General features: G+C 36.2%; 1 protein-coding gene across 4 annotated transcripts in view; it reads right to left on the minus strand.

The window, feature by feature from the left end:
• The window catches only part of LOC117329509 (protein Fe65 homolog), a 178,566-nt gene that overhangs the window by 83,646 nt on the left and 75,268 nt on the right, over positions 1-19,652 (minus strand). For 3 of the 4 annotated variants that reach the window (XM_033887473.1, XM_033887474.1, XM_033887472.1), the window contains exon 1: positions 933-1,551. The exons of the other annotated variant lie outside the window; for it this stretch is intronic. In XM_033887473.1, the coding sequence (XP_033743364.1) occupies positions 933-1,173 (241 nt within the window). In that variant the 5' untranslated portion in view covers positions 1,174-1,551. Of the gene's footprint in view, positions 1-932; positions 1,552-19,652 lie in introns of those variants that run through there. 4 annotated transcript variants of the gene reach the window in all.

Raw genomic sequence — 19,652 nt, forward strand, 5'->3', positions numbered from 1 at the left:
TATAATTAAACACCTGGAACTAATCATTGACAGGGAAGGGAAATGTTTATAATTAAACACCTGGAACTAAACATTGACAGGGAAGGGAAATGTTTACAATTAAACACCTGGAACTAAACATTGACAGGGAAGGGAAATGTTTATAATTAAACACCTGGAACTAATCATTGACAGGGAAGGGAAATGTTTATAATTAAACACCTGGAACTAAACATTGACAGGGAAGGGAAATGTTTATAATTAAACACCTGGAACTAAACATTGACAGGGAAGGGAAAAGTTTACAATTAAACACCTGGAACTAATCATTGACAGGGAAGGGAAATGTTTACAATTAAACACCTGGAACTAAACATTGACAGGGAAGGGAATGTTTATAATTAAACACCTGTAACTAAACATTGACAGGGAAGGGAAATGTTTATAATTAAACACCTGGAACTAAACATTGACAGGGAAGGGAAATGTTTATAATTAAACACCTGGAACTAAACATTGACAGGGAAGGGAAATGTTTATAATTAAACACCTGGAACTAAACATTGACAGGGAAGGGAAATGTTTATAATCACACAGTAAAGGTGATTGTTTCCAACATCTAAGAACCTGGCTGTACCTTACCACAAACCATTGTATTAACTATTAGTAAATTTATTATATATTTGATAAAGAAGAGTTGTAATGATGATATTTCTTTATAACATTTCAATAAAACAGCAGCATTTTCCATAACACACTATCAAGACATACTCACCTTTATATAATTTGATTTTTGTACTACACCAATTTAAAATGATTTAGATATCAAGTCATTGACATCTTGTTCAAAATTATATATTACCTACCGGTAAAATATAAACCACTGAAAATTGAATTACGATATCATCATTCAAACCACAGCATTAAAATTGACTGAACAGACATGATCTTACCATATATGGGATTGTGATGTAAGCTCCAGGTACGCTCCCACCTATTCAGTCTACGATACAATGATCCGTACCAGTACATGTTTAGGTTGAACTTTCTAGTCCGGAATTTTTGATTGCCATATCTCTTTAGAAAGTTTGCAGTACAGGACTCGGACGATTTCAGAGATGCACATTTTGAATGGATATCACCACGGCCATTCATTGTAGAAAAATGCCGATGAGGCTTATTTTCCTTTATCATTTTCACTAAAAAACATACACACAATAAAAATATTCCAAACGCATCCAGACACACAATTTATGTTGATGGTGGACTGTGCAGTATTAGGGGAATACAAGACAGACCGCCACTTGTCAATATTATTTTTTTAAACATGCGGACGACTTCCAAGTAAGAAACCCTGTCCATGTCCTGTCAAGCATTCGTTGTTTGTTGGCATAAAATGAAATCCATCTGTACTCCATCAAATCAAACACAGGAGGGATCAATTCTAGTCATCCTGAATATGTAAGGCTGTAACCTATCATCAATCGTTACAAATACAGACAAATTATTGGCACAGAAATCACAGATCAGAGACTGACCAGTTACGGCCAACTGACCGCCAGAAAAGTCTTGTCACTGTCAGAAAAAGACATCATATCAAAAGACCAAAATCATTGTGTCCCAGTGGTTCAGAGACGAAAAATACCACTTGAGGGGAACAGACAGATTGAAATTGATTCATAATAGAATCATTCAAGAAGTGTGAGGTCTCCCTACGAACTTCATTTGTAAAACATCACATAGACTCAGACTCATTAGCGGAAACCTAAGTGAATTCCGACATATTCTCAAATTGAATTCCTCTGCGTGGTTCGTCTGTCCACTTTGATGAGCTCATCACATATCTCTGATGGTCAAGTATCAAACTCAATGTTCATGTCAGATTCATCATATACCTCTCTCATTGTCATGTACTCTAAGCAGACCTCTGGTAAGGGCTGGTCAGTCAAGCCCCTAAAACAAGTGCTTGACCATTATTACAGTGATGGATGACAGTCCTTTGGACAATAGCAATCAGAAACTCAACTAAGTCCCTTACAATAAGTATCCACTGCAACCAATCTACCAGCTTAGCCTAATGGTACAGCTCCTAGCACACCAACATGTACACTTACACATATACTCTACTTACAGCCAGAAATCTGTTATAGAAACGTCTCCAAAGTGAGCAACGCTTTCAGAACTGGCAACGTCTCTAAAGCAAGCTACAACTCCAGTACCTGAAACAATAAAGCTCTAAACTGGCACTAAAGTTCACTGAGGCTTTCAGCACAATTAAAGTACCTGAAGTTATGACGTTCTAAAATTTGTCGTGAGCTGGTTACCCTGGGAAATCAAGCAGTCAATGCTCACAAAATGACGATAGTTACCAGTGGAAAGATTCCACTTAAGTAGAAATGTTAGGGTGAAAGGCCAGGATTACTGAGGTTCACAGAACACCACTCTATAATTCCACTTGAGTGAGAAACAGGATAGAAATGAGCTTATAGAGAGTTAACAAGCTGTCGACCCGTTAGGAAGTTTAAAATTAATCTAAAAACAGCACTTGTTTTCTGATAACCAGGTAAATCACGGCAGGTAAGACGACCTGGGGACTCTGTAGATGTCCTGAAGAGGCTAAAGATGCTGGAAGTCTCAACATGTATTAAGTCGCTGTACACAAACGGGGGAGACTATAGACCATTAGTACTACAGCAGCCCTGTGTCGCGTCACTCAAGCAAGGAACTCTTCACCAAGGAAGGTACACTAGTTATACTTGGGAAAAGTTAATCACTGTGATCCAGTCACTTTGACTCCTATACATTCCAGTTTTATAACTTTGAGAGTGACACAGGTACGGTGAATGGTTTTCCATTCCACGATCTACCAATGACATCAGACAATGGGAGAGTCACACGATACTCACTTAGACGTAAATTGCTTACTCATTCTGTTGTGTAACAGACAAGGATGCCATGAGCCGTGGATCATACATCCGAAACTTGGTTTGATAAAAAGCATTTATATATATACAGACCAATTCAAGTCCATGTATTGCTGTCACCATCAATTCATAGATCAATTCACATTTGAGTTTTGGTAGTGAAAACAAAGTGTCAAAACAATTTCATAGTCATCACTCCATGTGTCTACGGTAAAAAGTCCACAAACTATCAAAGACGCATCAAACTGACACAATTACTTATGATGAAAAATATACTTCTTATCGGTTCACAGAAAGTTTCTTCATGGATCAATATGGCTGTCATGAAGTACACCTCCAAATATCGGCTACAATACCTCAAAATATCGGCTATAATACCGCCAAATATCGGCTACAATACCTCCAATATATCTATCAGTTTACATGACAATTTTAAGCTGTAAAACCACAAATCCAGGAACATTTTCCATTGACCAGGGGGTTCCAGTGAAGTGTCCATACATTTATGACTCACACCAATATCGCACCAGAGAATCTCAATATGGGCACCTGTGCCATTTATTGGTTGTACATATTAATCTGTCTTCCGAAGTCAGTCTGCCTCCGAGTCAGAAATAATTCCGCAGCATGAACATTTCTGTTTCTAAGTCAACACAGACTTTAATTACGATGGAATCTACACAGCGATAGCTCAGCACGGGATACAAATTACTCCAAGACTTCTGTCAATTGCATCATTATTCATCGTAAACCTCTGTCCAATTTGTCCTCTTAAACATCCAAAGAGATATCCATCAAATGCCCTTATAAGGTCAATTTGAAAGTTGGAAAGTTTTATTGTGAAGCTCTTTGGCCTGTTAAAAGAAATTGAAATAACTCAAATTTTTTTCATGCTTCAAGTTTAGCACTGTATCAATATTCTCCATGCTTTCAACACATCCATCAATGTCAGTATTTTCTATTCCAGGAGAAATTCATAGCATTCCGACAATTCTCAATTAGAAAGAAAATCTCATTTATGTAATAAAGGTATAATTAATCATGCCCATTCAAACCTTATTTATTTTTGTTTTTCCTCAAAAAAAAACCAAGTAAATAAGAGATCAGAAATTTTTATCATACCATCTCCTACTTTAAATGCATTTCATTTTCGATGAAAATAAGAAAATTTCAAACTGGTGAAAATCTCAACTAGTATTCAAAAAAACGAATAAATGAGTTACCAGAAACACTGATGGATGGTTGGCCTGTTAGAATAACACTGGTATTGTTGATTCAACTGTTACGGCTAAACTTCAACAAGTGTGATTGGGGTAGTGGTACCACGATATCAACTGAAGACCTGGCCTGACACCACACATGAATACTGATCAACAGCAATTGATTCCATGCTGAATGAGAAAAATCAATCTATCCAATAAGACGGCTGCATCGCTATCCAAGCTAACCCCTCCGTCCTTCCTCGGCAAGCTTGGTACGAGTACTCTGTAAGGCTTGCCCGTCTATGACACACCGTATAACAGTAGGACTCGGCAGATACTGGGCCGTGACTGACGGAGCTGATCACTGACAAATTACTGGGTTGTGTTGTCCCTGTGGTCCTAGAATCACGACAAGTTAGACAGTGTATACTTTTATAGGACTGGGGCCCTCAGGCCGATCATTGACATTAACTGGGAGATACTCATAGCATGTTCATTTCCTCCGTACGATTGACAAAAACCCCTGGGTATATATACCTGTTCCTCTAGTCAGGTTTCTTCTCTCGTCTTATAGCTAATGATACCAGTATACATGTTATATTGTTTATAACAATGAGATGCTATTGTTTATATAATAATAGGATGATATTGTTTATATAACAATGAGATGATATTGTTTATATAAGAATGGGATGATATTGTTTTTCTAACAATGAGATGATATTGTTTATATAACAATGAGATGATATTGTTTATATAAGAATGGGATGATATTGTTTATATAACAATGGAATGATATTGTTTATATAACAATGGGATGATATTGTCTATATAACAATGTGATGATAGAGTTTATATAACAATGAATGAAATGTTTATATAAACACTGTCATGATATTGTTTATATAACAATGAGATGATATTGTTTATATAACAATGAGATGATATTGTTTATATAACAATGAGACGATATTGTTTATATAACAATGTGATTATATTGTTTAGATAACAATGAGATGATATTGTTTATATAACAATGTGATGATATTGTTTATATAACAATGGGATGATATTGTTTATATAACAATGAGATGATATTGTTTATATAACAATGAGACGATATTGTTTATATAACAATGGGATGATATAGTTTAGATAACAATGAGATGATATTGTTTATATAACAATGGGATGATATTGTTTATATAACAATGAGATGCTATTGTTTATATAACAATGTGATGATGTTGTTTATATAACAATGCGATGATATAGTTTATATAACAATGAGACGATATTGTTTATATAACAATGGGATGATATAGTTTAGATAACAATGAGATGATATTGTTTATATAACAATGGGATGATATTGTTTATATAACAATGAGATGCTATTGTTTATATAACAATGTGATGATGTTGTTTATATAACAATGCGATGATATAGTTTATATAACAATGGGATGATATTGTTTATATAACAATGGGATGATATTATTTATATAACAATGTGATGATAAAGTTTATATAACAATGAATGAAATGTTTATATAAACACTGTCATGATATTGTTTATATAACAATGGGATGATATTGTTTATATAACAATGGGATTATATTGTTTAGATAACAATGTGATTATATTGTTTAGATAACAATGTGATGATATAGTTTATATAACAATGGGATGATATTGTTTATATAACAATGGGATGATATTGCTTATATAACAATGGGATGATATTGTTTATATAACAATTAAGGAAAGGTTTATATAAACACTGTCATGATATGGTTATTATAACAATGTGATGATATTTTTTATAGAACAATGTAATGATATTGTTTATATAACAATTTGATCGTGAGTCTGAAGTAACAAGTTGTATGTACACAGTATGAAGAGCATTGCTGAATTTTAGGAATCATAACCACTTTTCATAAATTGTGCAGTAGGTAATTATATAAATGTCCTAAATTTTACCTGACATCACATGTTAAGGATCTGTATGCATTTTTGATTTAAATAAAAAAAAAGTGTTATATTCGAAATTGAAAGGCATCAGTAATTTCCTGACAGTTTAAATGACAACCATTCCTGCTTCCTATACTTGATTTATTGACGCCAACTCTATATCTGCCACATCTTTTGTAAATACGGTTTTACACAAGACAGGATTGGTAAGAAAAGCCAGACATTTGTTTGTACTTTGCAATTCTGTCAATATATACAGCTTCCCCCAGTTTTATGACAAACATGTAACAATATTGTCATCCCTTTTAAATAATGGACCTGTCCCTCCAACAACAATTATCCGTAGATCACACCACAATTAGTCAGCCGATCCCGAGGGGGTTTCTGACATCAGCAACCAAGCCATATACAGGTAGGGCACCTTTACGTAGAACACAACACACACTGACACACCAACTCAAACTGGTGGCTGTCAAAACAGATGTTATACTCATCACAATTTGCATTTGCAGGAAGAATTTTCCCAATTACTCCTAAATTATCATAAGCAACAATCTATGTTTATCTTGTTTACTTCTAGAAGAAAAAACTTAATCTGATGATTCAACTGCGATGGATTTGAATTATTGATGGACGAGTGTTGTAACAGTATATTTAGAAGTTATTGAACTGCTGAAGTCGAACTGTTACAGTGTTTGAGGAAGAGTGGTACAGAAACACACTTGCCTTTCACCTAGGCGGCCAGGGTTCAATTCTCTGATCGGATGTGAAAAGGTATATGGGGTCACAATTGCCCAACCATGTGGGTTTTCCCCAGGTACTCCTGTTTCATTCGACAGTAAGACCAGGGCTTTTTCTCACTGGTTTGGGATGGGGCCTTTTTGTCTCATTTCAGGTAGAAAATTGGTGAATTGGGAAAGATTAATATCAGGAGTAAGTTGCAAATTTTGGAAATTTTGCTTTAAAATGAAATAATTCCAATTGGGAATGGGGCCCAATAACGTCCCTAAAAAGCCCCCAGAAAAAGCCCTAAGACCTATTGCATGCTTCTATCCGGGCCAACAGGCGTAGTATATCCGTTGATTATAACAAGTTTCACATTTGTTTGTAAATTGAATTAAGTTAACATTATGCATATTTGCATCAGGAAAAATCTTGTAATGACCAAGGCCTCCGAATTTGTCCGGCACATTTACTGTTATAAATAAAATGAAGAAGTTCTAGGCTAATCTGCCATTTTATGTATAAAAAAGTTTCAGTCTGGCTTCAGTTTATTTCCCTTGCAAAGTATTCATCTTTCATTTTGATTAAGTGCATTATAAATATCTGAATGGCTCAACATAGCATTCCGACTGCACAGACGATGTATCATCATCAAATCACTTTAATTTTTCTTTTCAGATACTGAATTAACTCAATCAACCACAATACTATAATATACCTCATAAGATCGTTTATAACAAACTTGTCTGTTGAAAAATACCAAAACAAATATTTCATGAAAATGACAATGTTATTTAATGACTTAAATATCCACAATACTCTTTATCTTAACAATACTCTTTTTCTTAACAATGCATATATCTTAACAATGCATATCTATATGAGTAAGAGTTTACTGAACAGAATATCCATAATATATAAGAAATCTTCATATAAACTACACATAAAGTAATTCAGGATAAAAACAAACATCTCCATCTGACACTTCCTGAATTATTCAATTTTCTAAATCAGATAACCGGTATGTATTTATGAAACAGTTATCATGCGAAACATGCAATTGAGATAAACTTTTCCATGGGGACAGGCTTCCTATAACTCCATCAATTTTTAATCAACTGCAAACGCTTTACCTTTTTATGTGGTTTGATATCAAAATGGAGTTTGTTTAGCTGGGGGTGGCATAAACACACTATTATTCTCTTTGATCTCAAACGCTGAATTCTTTGTAAAAAAAATTATGAATTAACTTATTCCAGCTATTTCTTTCGAAATTAAAATTTTGTTTTGCAACTGGAATATTGAATTTGCTTTTTGATTATTAGAACAGGATTTGAATGTAATTGATGATAATATATAGAATATTTTGTATCACTTTAATAAGTGATATTTATATATAAGAAGAGATTACAGATGATGTATAAACAATTGGTAGGTTTGGGATATTAGTAAAAAATCTATGACCGATTTTTTACGACATGCCAAATACCAGCACAAAGAAATGGTAAGTGAGAGAAAGGAAACAGGTTTCTCCTTGTATTTTTGTTATTTTTCATGATTTTTAAAACAATTAACATATGAGCGTTACAATACACAGATAGAAATATCATTAGAATCATCATTAACCAAAGGCAATGTAGAAATATTATCAGTAGAAAATTATTTCACATTTCACATTTCTGTATGTAATAAGATTTTTATTTCTCTCATATCTCGCCATGTTGGATAGAGTTTGCCCATGTCAGATAGCTATGTAAGATAAATCTATCTTACATAGCATTTCACGCGCGCGGATTAATCTGCGTTCAAGGGGGACAACTCTCACAACGTCGTCTGCTTGTGTTCACATCCGACAGTCCTTATCGTCGGTGTCGGTTTTGAAACGTTGGACTTAACTATAAAAATACATACATTCTTAGATAAATATATATCATATCAGCAGTAAATCAATAGGGCTACACCGTTAAACGATTAGACATTTCATCTGAGCGAACATATAACTCCGTTACTGTAACAAACAGTTAGACTACGCCTACAGGCCTGTTGTAACAGTTACAGTACAATACAGACTTGCCTACCCGACAGATTTGTCATTAAAAACATGTAAACACACACAATCACCTGGCAATGACAGGAAGTAAAATAAAAGTCATACATAAAAAAAAATATAAAAAAGAAAATGTCAAACGTCACAACCTATGAAATGGTTCCGTTTGCGTCAGCAGGGGGCCCTGGAATTTGTTTACTCTACGGTACTGTCAGTATCTGTTAGGCCTACTCAGTAACCTGTGTATTTGGAAGTTGGGAATTGGCTCTTAAATGAACGAACATTCGGTAAAAATGACACCCCTCGATGTTCATATAAAAAATATTTATTTCAATTGTAACTCAGAGTCTATATTTGTGTAGAGTAACCATGAAAACTAACTGCCATCCTAGCCTTTCAATATGATCATCGTTAGCCTATCGACTGACCTACCTTCGTCATTCCATCAAGACAACCGGTTAAACACATATAATCCTATGTCACAGAAAAGATCAAATACTCGTATAGAGTCACTGTTCGCTGGTTCACACACGAAGTTGCCAAAATCACAGTGAATTTAAAATTACCAGCCACGAAACATCGCCGCGTCATGGCGATCGAGATCGACATCACTCTCATTGAACTATGAATGGAATTCCAATGACAGTCGTGACGTCATGCAGTGACGTAGTATTTTATAAAAAAAAAAATTTGACTTGACATTTAAAAGTACAGTGTGTTCTGTGAAATGATTAAATATGTCGAGGTGCAAATCAAATTATATGTGAAGTTGGGAAACTCATTTCAGCGTTGGCTTTCAGTATTGTTGATAGAACTTCTTTTTCTCGGATGTTGACAATTTGATCACGGCCACGTAAAAGTCGGTCAAGTTACGGTAATTTTTATCGGCGAATTGTTCATTCGTTCATCACTTAACCACAAAATGAATGAAATTTGTGTGCAAACATGGTTTGCCAAAAATAGGGTATGATCTTTCAGAATATCATAAGTATATTTAGTAAAAACGTCAAATAAAGAAATTAAAAAATTGAAGAAAATGGATGGCTGAGGGACACTTTCGCCAGAAATTCGGTATTGATATGAGAGAAAAAGACTCTTTCATTATGTGTGTATGTAGGATAGGGATATTCCACCCTCGGGAACACAAAATGTGGTAAAACCCTCGGCAAGCCTCGGGTTTCACCACATTTTGTGACCCCTCGGGTGGAATGTCCCTATCCTACATATACACATATGAAAGAGTCTTATAATCTTCTGAAATGAATGTAAAGTCGTGATTTCCTTTTAACTTTTCACAAACGATAAAAAAAAAAAAAAAAAAAAAATTTGCTCAGCCGGTGAAGATGTGTCTTGTCTGAGTATTCTTAAGAGTGTCTCCCGCCGTCTTGACAAGCAATATATGCTCTTAAATAACCAGTGGTGTCATATACAGTGTCAAATGTTCTGGTACATGGTTCATACAGACTTTGAATCATCAAATTCAAGGACTTTTCAAGGCAAGTGCTAAAATTCAGGGGCTTTTCTTATCTATTGGGACCACGTGGTTATGTATCCTGAAACCTTCTCTTCAGGAATTCCATACTCAGGCGTGTATGTATCAGGAATCAAACCCAGGTCATATTGTAATGTAATTGATATTAATTAAATATTGATGTCCACACTCTAAATGACAGCTAATCCTGGACAGCAGATTAACCTCTAAACTGGAAATACTGAGGAAGGAAGTTGAATGGGAATTGAAACCAAACAAATTAGAAGATTTATCACTGAATGTTGGGAGACAAATCACGTGTTGTAAAAAGGTCATAACATTCTTTCTGATGAATCCATAAAAGAAATGGCAACTCTAGCCCATTTTTCTCTCCACCTCTTCCTGGAATTACGAGACTTTAAAACGTTACTGGAACGTGACCAGGAATTCAGACCAATCACAATATCTGTGTGACTAATGAAAATAGACAACATCTTTATCAATACTGAAGAAAGCATACCAACAAACCTGATCAAGTCCTGTCCAGTCTGTATAACACAGCTATGCAATCAGCTTACACCAAAACTTCAAACCAGTCTATTATACCCATTGTTAAAGATCTTTGAAACCCCAAAAACGGTTTGATGGACCATTATAAACAGTAATTTAAACAGGTAAGCATTTTTTCATCTAAATTATATGTCAATAAGGAAATTGCTTTAGGCCAAACCCATTTTCAAATGAAGCTGACAAATGTTTGTTCGATGACACTGGAACACTGACCATTCCTAAGTAAGTTTCGTTTCCTGAATTGTAAAGGGAAAGGGAGAGAGTTAGAGGGGGTCAAGGGATCGATACTTCTTGTTTCTGAAGCCAACAGACCCTGCTGACAACTTGTGTAGATAAGAGAATGTCTTGTATCGGAACACCACTTAATCAGGTTTGTGACAGAAGTTATACAGTAACAAGACTGAGGCCATCAGTTTGTCCGTACACCTCACAACAGACCAGGCCATCAGTTTGTCCGTACACCTCACAACAGACCAGGCCATCAGTTTGTCCCTACAGCTCACAACAGACCAGGCCTTCAGTTTGTCGTACACCTCACAACAGACCAGGCCTTCAGTTTGTCGTACACCTCACAACAGACCAGGCCTTCAGTTTGTCGTACACCTCACAACAGACCAGGCCATCAGTTTGTCTGTAAACCTCACAACAGACCAGGCCTCAGTTTGTGTCTATAGGTACAGCTCACAACAGACCAGGCCTTCAGTTTGTCCGTACACCTCACAACAGACCAGGCCTTCAGTTTGTCGTACACCTCACAACAGACCAGGCCTTCAGTTTGTCGTACACCTCACAACAGACCAGGCCTTCAGTTTGTCGTACACCTCACAACAGACCAGGCCATCAGTTTGTCTGTAAACCTCACAACAGACCAGGCCTCAGTTTGTGTCTATAGGTACACCTCACAACAGACCAGGCCTTCAGTTTGTCGTACACCTCACAACAGACCAGGCCATCAGTTTGTCCGTACACCTCACAACAGACCAGGCCATCAGTTTGTCTGTAAACCTCACAACAGACCAGGCCATCAGTTTGTCCCTACAGCTCACAACAGACCAGGCCATCAGTTTGTCTGTAAACCTCACAACAGACCAGGCCTCAGTTTGTGTCTATAGGTACACCTCACAACAGACCAGGTCTCCGTTTGTGTCTATAGGTACACCTCACAACAGACCAGGTCTCCGGTACAGCTCACAACAGACCAGGTCTCCGTTTGTGTCTATAGGTACAGCTCACAACAGACCAGGTCATCAGTTTGTGTCTATAGGTACAGCTCACAACAGACCAGGTCATCAGTTTGTGTCTATAGGTACAGCTCACAACAGACCAGGCCTCAGTTTGTGTCTATAGGTCACAACAGACCAGGCCTCAGTTTGTGTCTATAGGTACAGCTCACAACAGACCAGGCCATCAGTTTGTGTCTATAGGTACACCTCACAACAGACCAGGCCATCAGTTTGTCCCTACAGCTCACAACAGACCAGGTCATCAGTTTGTGTCTATAGGTACACCTCACAACAGACCAGGTCATCAGTTTGTGTCTATAGGCACAGCTCACAACAGACCAGGTCATCAGTTTGTGTCTATAGGTACAGCTCACAACAGACCAGGTCATCAGTTTGTGTCTATTATAGGTACAGCTCACAACAGACCAGGTCATCAGTTTGTGTCTATAGGTACACCTCACAACAGACCAGGTCATCAGTTTGTGTCTATAGGTACAGCTCACAACAGACCAGGTCATCAGTTTGTGTCTATTATAGGTACAGCTCACAACAGACCAGGCCTCAGTTTGTGTCTATAGGTACAGCTCACAACAGACCAGGCCTCAGTTTGTGTCTATAGGTACAGCTCACAACAGACCAGGCCATCAGTTTGTCCCTACAGCTCACAACAGACCAGGCCATCAGTTTGTGTCTATAGGTACAGCTCACAACAGACCAGGTCATCAGTTTGTGTCTATAGGTACAGATCACAACAGACCAGGTCATCAGTTTGTGTCTATAGGTCACAACAGACCAGGCCTCAGTTTGTGTCTATAGGTACACCTCACAACAGACCAGGTCATCAGTTTGTGTCTATAGGTACAGCTCACAACAGACCAGGTCATCAGTTTGTGTCTATAGGTACAGCTCACAACAGACCAGGTCATCAGTTTGTGTCTATAGGTCACAACAGACCAGGCCTCAGTTTGTGTCTATAGGTACACCTCACAACAGACCAGGTCATCAGTTTGTGTCTATTATAGGTACAGCTCACAACAGACCAGGTCTCCGGTACAGCTCACAACAGACCAGGTCTCCGTTTGTGTCTATTATAGGTACAGCTCACAACAGACCAGGTCATCAGTTTGTGTCTATTATAGGTACAGCTCACAACAGACCAGGTCATCAGTTTGTGTCTATAGGTACAGCTCACAACAGACCAGGCCATCAGTTTGTCCGTACACCTCACAACAGACCAGGCCATCAGTTTGTCCGTACACCTCACAACAGACCAGGCCATCAGTTTGTCCGTACACCTCACAACAGACCAGGCCATCAGTTTGTCCGTACACCTCACAACAGACCAGGCCATCAGTTTGTCCGTACACCTCACAACAGACCAGGCCTTCCGTTTGTCTGTACACCTCACAACAGACCAGGCCATCAGTTTGTGTCTATAGGTACAGCTCACAACAGACCAGGCCATCAGTTTGTCCGTACACCTCACAACAGACCAGGCCATCAGTTTGTCCATACACCTCACAACAGACCAGGCCATCCGTTTGTCTGTACACCTCACAACAGATCAGGCCTCTGTTTCATCAACATGCCTCAACTTCAGATAATTCCTCAGCTTGATACTCCACTTAAAATTTTTCTGAGTAAAGCAGTATGATAATTAAGGGGGAAAAATCTTTGTTGATGAACTTTCCTTAAATTCTGTAGTATGCCTTCCAATTGGACATTCTTATTTAAGGAATTCTTTTATCTTCGGAACATTGTGAAATCTGGCAATAACTGATGTTGATAGGGGAAATACTGTCTTTAATACTTGTAGAATTATATATCAGTCTGATAAATTAAACGGCCTAATGCTACACACAAGATTTTTCACTAAGGTCAATTTAAAAAAAAAAAGTAAATTTTTATATAAATATTACAAATCATATCTATCCTGTAAATTAAGTCTGCAGACAAATACATCAACTTTAGACTCCTACAGGAAGGGCTACAAGACTTATTGCAAAACATTGAAAAGAAGTTGGTTTTTTTGGGGGATTTTTTCAGCTCAGGCACTTTATTAGAATGCAATAAACAAGGAAGCATTTGTCATCAACCATAGGCTTATTGACGGATAAAACCAGAACTACACCTAGATATTCCTAAAATATCCAAATCCATAAATAACTAGTAAGTACTATTGTGTCAATAAATTCCTATTTCTCCTATCATATATCTATATTTAACAGAAATAAAGAAATAAGCTTAAAGATTCAACAGAATCAATGACAATTATTTTTTTATCATTTCCTAATATAGTAGACATAATCATCCCTTCCCCCACATTTCCTTAAATTACACCTGATCAATGAAACCTATAAAACCTTTTTTTAAAAGTTATTAATCAATGGTCTTCAGAAAAGGTAAAATTACCTGTGTTCTCTGGTATAATTACCCATTACAGAAATGAAGTCTACCAAAGTTTCTTCCTCTCAATTATATCACTAAGAGAATCAAGGATCAGGAACCTACATAATACCTCAGTGTACACAATAAATACCGCAAAAACGTATCATCATTAGCGCTGCTGATTACGACAAATTGCCTACACTTGGAGTAATCTCCCTTGGTAGACAAATTGTACACATGAGTCACGGTGGCCACATTGATTTCAGTAAATCGGAGAAAGCCAAGCGTTGTGTTTTGTATTGGACACACTATTACTACTATGTCGGCTTCCAATCACTTGCTGGTTCCTTCAAAAGGTTCTTTGTTAGTTTGGCAGAGAGAGAAAAAAAATCATAAAAAATTTCTGACCAAAATGCTTCAATTGTTTCACTAAAATTTCATCATCCAAAATGAATTCTAAAATCTGCATCACATGTTTGTTTCAAAATAAGGTACCTATTTTGACAAGAATATACATAACATTTTCTGTAAAGTTGCATTAAGCTTGCAAGCACCATGCTGTAGGTTTAGGACGGTGAAGCCATGTGATCGAATCAAATAGATTTTCTGCCTCGGCCACCCTTCTATTTAGTGGGTGTTCCATGACTGCTCGACCATGAAACAAATTTACAAGTGGAATCTGTCAGAAGGGCAGGAGGAGAATTCTGCATGACAGACCAACTTCAAGCAGAACTGGCCATCATGAAAGGAAGAGAAATATTTTGTAAGGCAACAAGTTGTAAAACTAGCAAACACTTGAATGACACTGATCTTTACTGCCATTTCACTGATTGGGAGCGATACAGAATGTTTCAGTGTGGCAGGATGATACAGGACATTACAACTGACCCAGCACATTTCTTACATATCCATAAAAGTGTGGGCCAATCTTAGATTATTCATATCAAGAGTTGTCAAAATTTGATTGAGTACCAAGAAATAGGAATTGTTGCATCTCTAGCATTTTGTCCATAAAATCAATTGAGTAAAACATTTGCCAGCATCTAGACTTCCAAAACCTGGTTCTATAGTCATGTATTGATTAAAACTCTACCAGAAAAAAACTTATCTTTAGCAGAAAACAAAAACTTTTCAGTTTCTTATGTCTAAATTGTTAAGAAGCTATTTTTCAGATTTAGATCTTGAGTTTTAATAGCTACAAGAAGAAGAATTGTTGATTTCGGTATCAAACTAAACTTGGACTTCCATTAGTAGAAGTTCCGTTACTATTTCCTGAAAATAAGATATTTTCTCAATTCTATCCGTCCTGATAGAGACATTGTACCCAGATAGAAAGATACTTTTAAGAAATTAATTATGAAAAAAGAATATTACTTTTAAGATTCTTCTTTAAAGCAATCTGATAAGTATTAAAGTTTAAACCGTTCAGTAGTATCTCTACTGAATATCCATACTGGGAAATAGATGGAAAATTATTATTTTAACAAGCAATGTATTGCTAAACCATACATGTCCCCTACTGGCCGCTGCTAAACATAGTAACAGTGACCTTGACCTTGACCTTGACCCAAAAAACCTTTAAACTCAAACTTGATCTAAAGCTACTCATACTGATGTAACTTACCAACTTTTACCAATATACCTTGAAGCATGTCTGAGAAAAGTGCAGAAAATCGACTGGACGGAGTGACAGACCCCCGGGTTTCACCGGTAGGGGACTAATAACTAGACTTACGATAATTCCCATGAAGATCTGAGTAATGGTGACAGTATAAGGCCTCATTGAAGGTTTGACTGTGTGCCAATAAGACTATATCTAGTGGCTGGTTTATAGGTCTTTAACACACAATGGAAACATTTTGTGCTAGTCCTGATCAATTTGACCTAGATTACATTGACCTTTGACCTTCTATATAACCCATAAATACATATGTACTTTCCAGATGTTTAATGGTTTGCCTCCTCTTCTTTCCTACATGTTTGGTATCTTTCCAGGAAATATTTGACTTCGAACATTGTTCCCTACGTGGAGGTATTTATATTTTAGTCTCATATTGTCCTTTAAATAAGTTACTGATCAAATCTAGACTAATTTTGTAAGATAACTATAAACTTAAGCTAAAAATATAACTTCATATAGTGAAGATGTTTTCTCCATTAGCTATGTAAATGAATACCTGCTTTCTAGATTGCATAATTTCGTAGCAATGGAATCAGTGAGTTAACATCACACATCACATTTAAGGAATTACCTGGGTAAATAAACACCTAACAAGTGTAACCTCGCTCTAAATGAAAAGTCGGAATTTCTCAAGATTAGGAGATAAAATCTTACTAAATACATTAAATTGACATCTGACATTCAAGTTACACATTCTTGGTTGGGTTTACATTGGATAAATAAGCATTATATTCTAATACTACAACATTTTCATTAGAATCCAAATTCTTTCTGCAGCAAAGTAAATAAAACTTTGTGTGTTTGTGCCTAAATTGCACATGTTTTTAGGCACAAACATGACATTGATCATGATCCAAGAGTGATATCAAACTCTGGGATCAAAGCAAGGGCTTTAATGATCTAGATTTTGTGTAATTCTTCATGTCACTTTCAAAGCTTCCTTGACAACTCTATACACCACAAAATACCATGTGACTAATTATAAACAATTTCTGTTAATCAAACTTAACGAAAAAACACAAAATAAAGTTTCAATTTACAAGTATAATTAATTACATTCCTAATATATTGAAATGTAGAGCTGCACTAGATTGTTTTTGGCATTAGGAACGAGGCAATCCTACAGCCTGCATGCTGTCAGGTTAGTTCCCATGGTGCACTTCTCTGGGGCTTATGTGACTGTTGATCTAAAGAAGCCAACCAACGTTTTACCAATTATACGACTTAGCCTTTAAATCAAAGTCAAAAAGTCTTACCAATTAAAGTATAAACTTTAATTGAATAACAATTAAGTCTGTACTTTTAGCCTGTTGACAGCACCTATAGGCATTACTGTAGAGGTCATGACCTTAATTTGACCTTTTCACATACAACAAGTCTTTGAAACCTCTACCCGGTATAAACATGAATTAAAGCACTTCTTTTCTTTTTGCGTTAATTAAAGATCAGAACAAGCACTTTAATTTGGCAGTGAAATACTATTTCTCTATAAATAGCCATTATCAAAAGGACAGACAGAAATTAGCTTTGGCTGTAAATTACAGTAACTGCTAACAAGAAATTTTTTTTCGTGCGGTTTTTCTTGGAGGGCTTCCTGGACAACTAAAGTCATATGAAGGTTACTATTCTCAATACCAATAGCATCTTATTTCATTCGTTGATACATATCACATCATCCATGTTTTCCTTGGAGGCATACGTCTATTCACAAATGAAGGCAAAGAAGCAACAGAAACATGAGAATTCTGGCCATGATTTGTTGAGATGACAGATCTTATTGATAATTTCTCTCCTCCAATACACTACAAATAGTCAACATAACTGCTGGGCAATAGAGACTTGACCAGGAGCTTATAGAGACAGAATTGTCTGAATCGCTTTCTTGGTGGTCTCAACGTTAAACCCTAGGGAAGTCGTGTCAAATACCAGCTAGAAGCAGCACTGAAAAAGCTTTAAAAGTGTTGCTAGGTTACAGTAAAATACAAAATGTGAGACAGACAAACATTCTGGTCAGATAGCTAGCTGGAATGACTTATTCAGCAGTTTCTTGAATTTGTGTTGTATTTTCGAATACATAATGATAAGTGTAATTTCTTTATAGCAAAAGGTGAAAAATCTTTTTATTCTATTCTAGTACAGCTAACTCAATATGAGGCTAACACCTACAAAGCCATATATGTCACACATATTGAAGCTTTTCGTTGTGTACAGCGATTGTTAATATCTTTTACAAAAATCAACCAACTGCAATAAAAATCTAGACTGATGTTTGTATAGAGAAAAATCTATTTCTGACTAGATCTTTGGTTTGAAATTTCTGTAGTGTGAACCCCTATGGACATTGAATGTTCAAACCATATACCCAATAATGGTGTTTAAGGAGGTGAATGTCTGTTTTGATTACCTATCAGGGATAGACTATACTCCAGAATTTCAGACCGACTTATCACCTCTAATTCTCACAGATCCTTTATTTGAGGATTTGGATAGGCTGGAAAATCTGCATTACATCTGGATTTTACATGTGGTGATAAAATGGGTATCTTATAAAGTTTATACTCTAAAATCAGTGTTGCTAAAAGCATCATTACTAAGCCACAACTTTATATCCGAGTAAAACATTCCTCCACCGGAGTGGAAGTGTTTCTAGTAGAAGCCCTTTAATGAGAATGAAGTGTCTCTCAAAGCTATTACATGTACATTTTCCAAAACTTTTTTATATTAAGGCAAAATCATGATTTAGTTTTTGAGTTCACATACACTAGAGCAAGAGGCATATATGGTATGCTCAAGACTTTTTATACAGTGACCTAGCTGACACAGAGTTCAGATATGGTGATTGGCTGATTTTAGTCAGTGTTTTAGGTCAAGGTCACACATCAGATATGGTGATTGGCTTATTTTAGTCAGTGTTTTAGGTCAAGGTCACACATCAGATATGGTGATTGGTTTATTTTAGTCTGTGTTTGAAGGTTACGGTCACACACCTATCGGTTATCAAAGTGCATGTTTAACCAGAACAGTTGTAGGGCTGAAATGGAAGAGAATATTGATATATTTTTTGAGATCACATGCCTGGTACACATAAACAAGAGGCAAATGGAGCCTGCATCACTCACCTGGTCCTGTGTGCATCAATATTACATCAAAGAAATAGTATTTTAATTTTTCAAAACATTCCATCTCGGTTACACTGAAAAAGGTCAAGGTCATAAAGGGAAACTCTTGTATTGTTATCCTAACAATGCAGTAAAAATGTAACTGAAGACACTCATAGAGATCATTAATTTTAGAATTTTTATATCATCAACCAGGTCCTTGGATACGAAGCAGTCCTATGTCCAAATATCAAAAGCCAACAAGAACTTTCTCTTAGGCAATCAGGTTTAAGCTTATGAAATTGTCCACAATGTAAAATATGTATGTCAAAATATTACCTACATTATATATATATAATTAGTGTGAT

Source organism: Pecten maximus, chromosome 6 (genome assembly GCF_902652985.1).
Source record: "Pecten maximus chromosome 6, xPecMax1.1, whole genome shotgun sequence".
NCBI classification, from domain to species: Eukaryota; Metazoa; Mollusca; class Bivalvia; order Pectinida; family Pectinidae; genus Pecten; species Pecten maximus.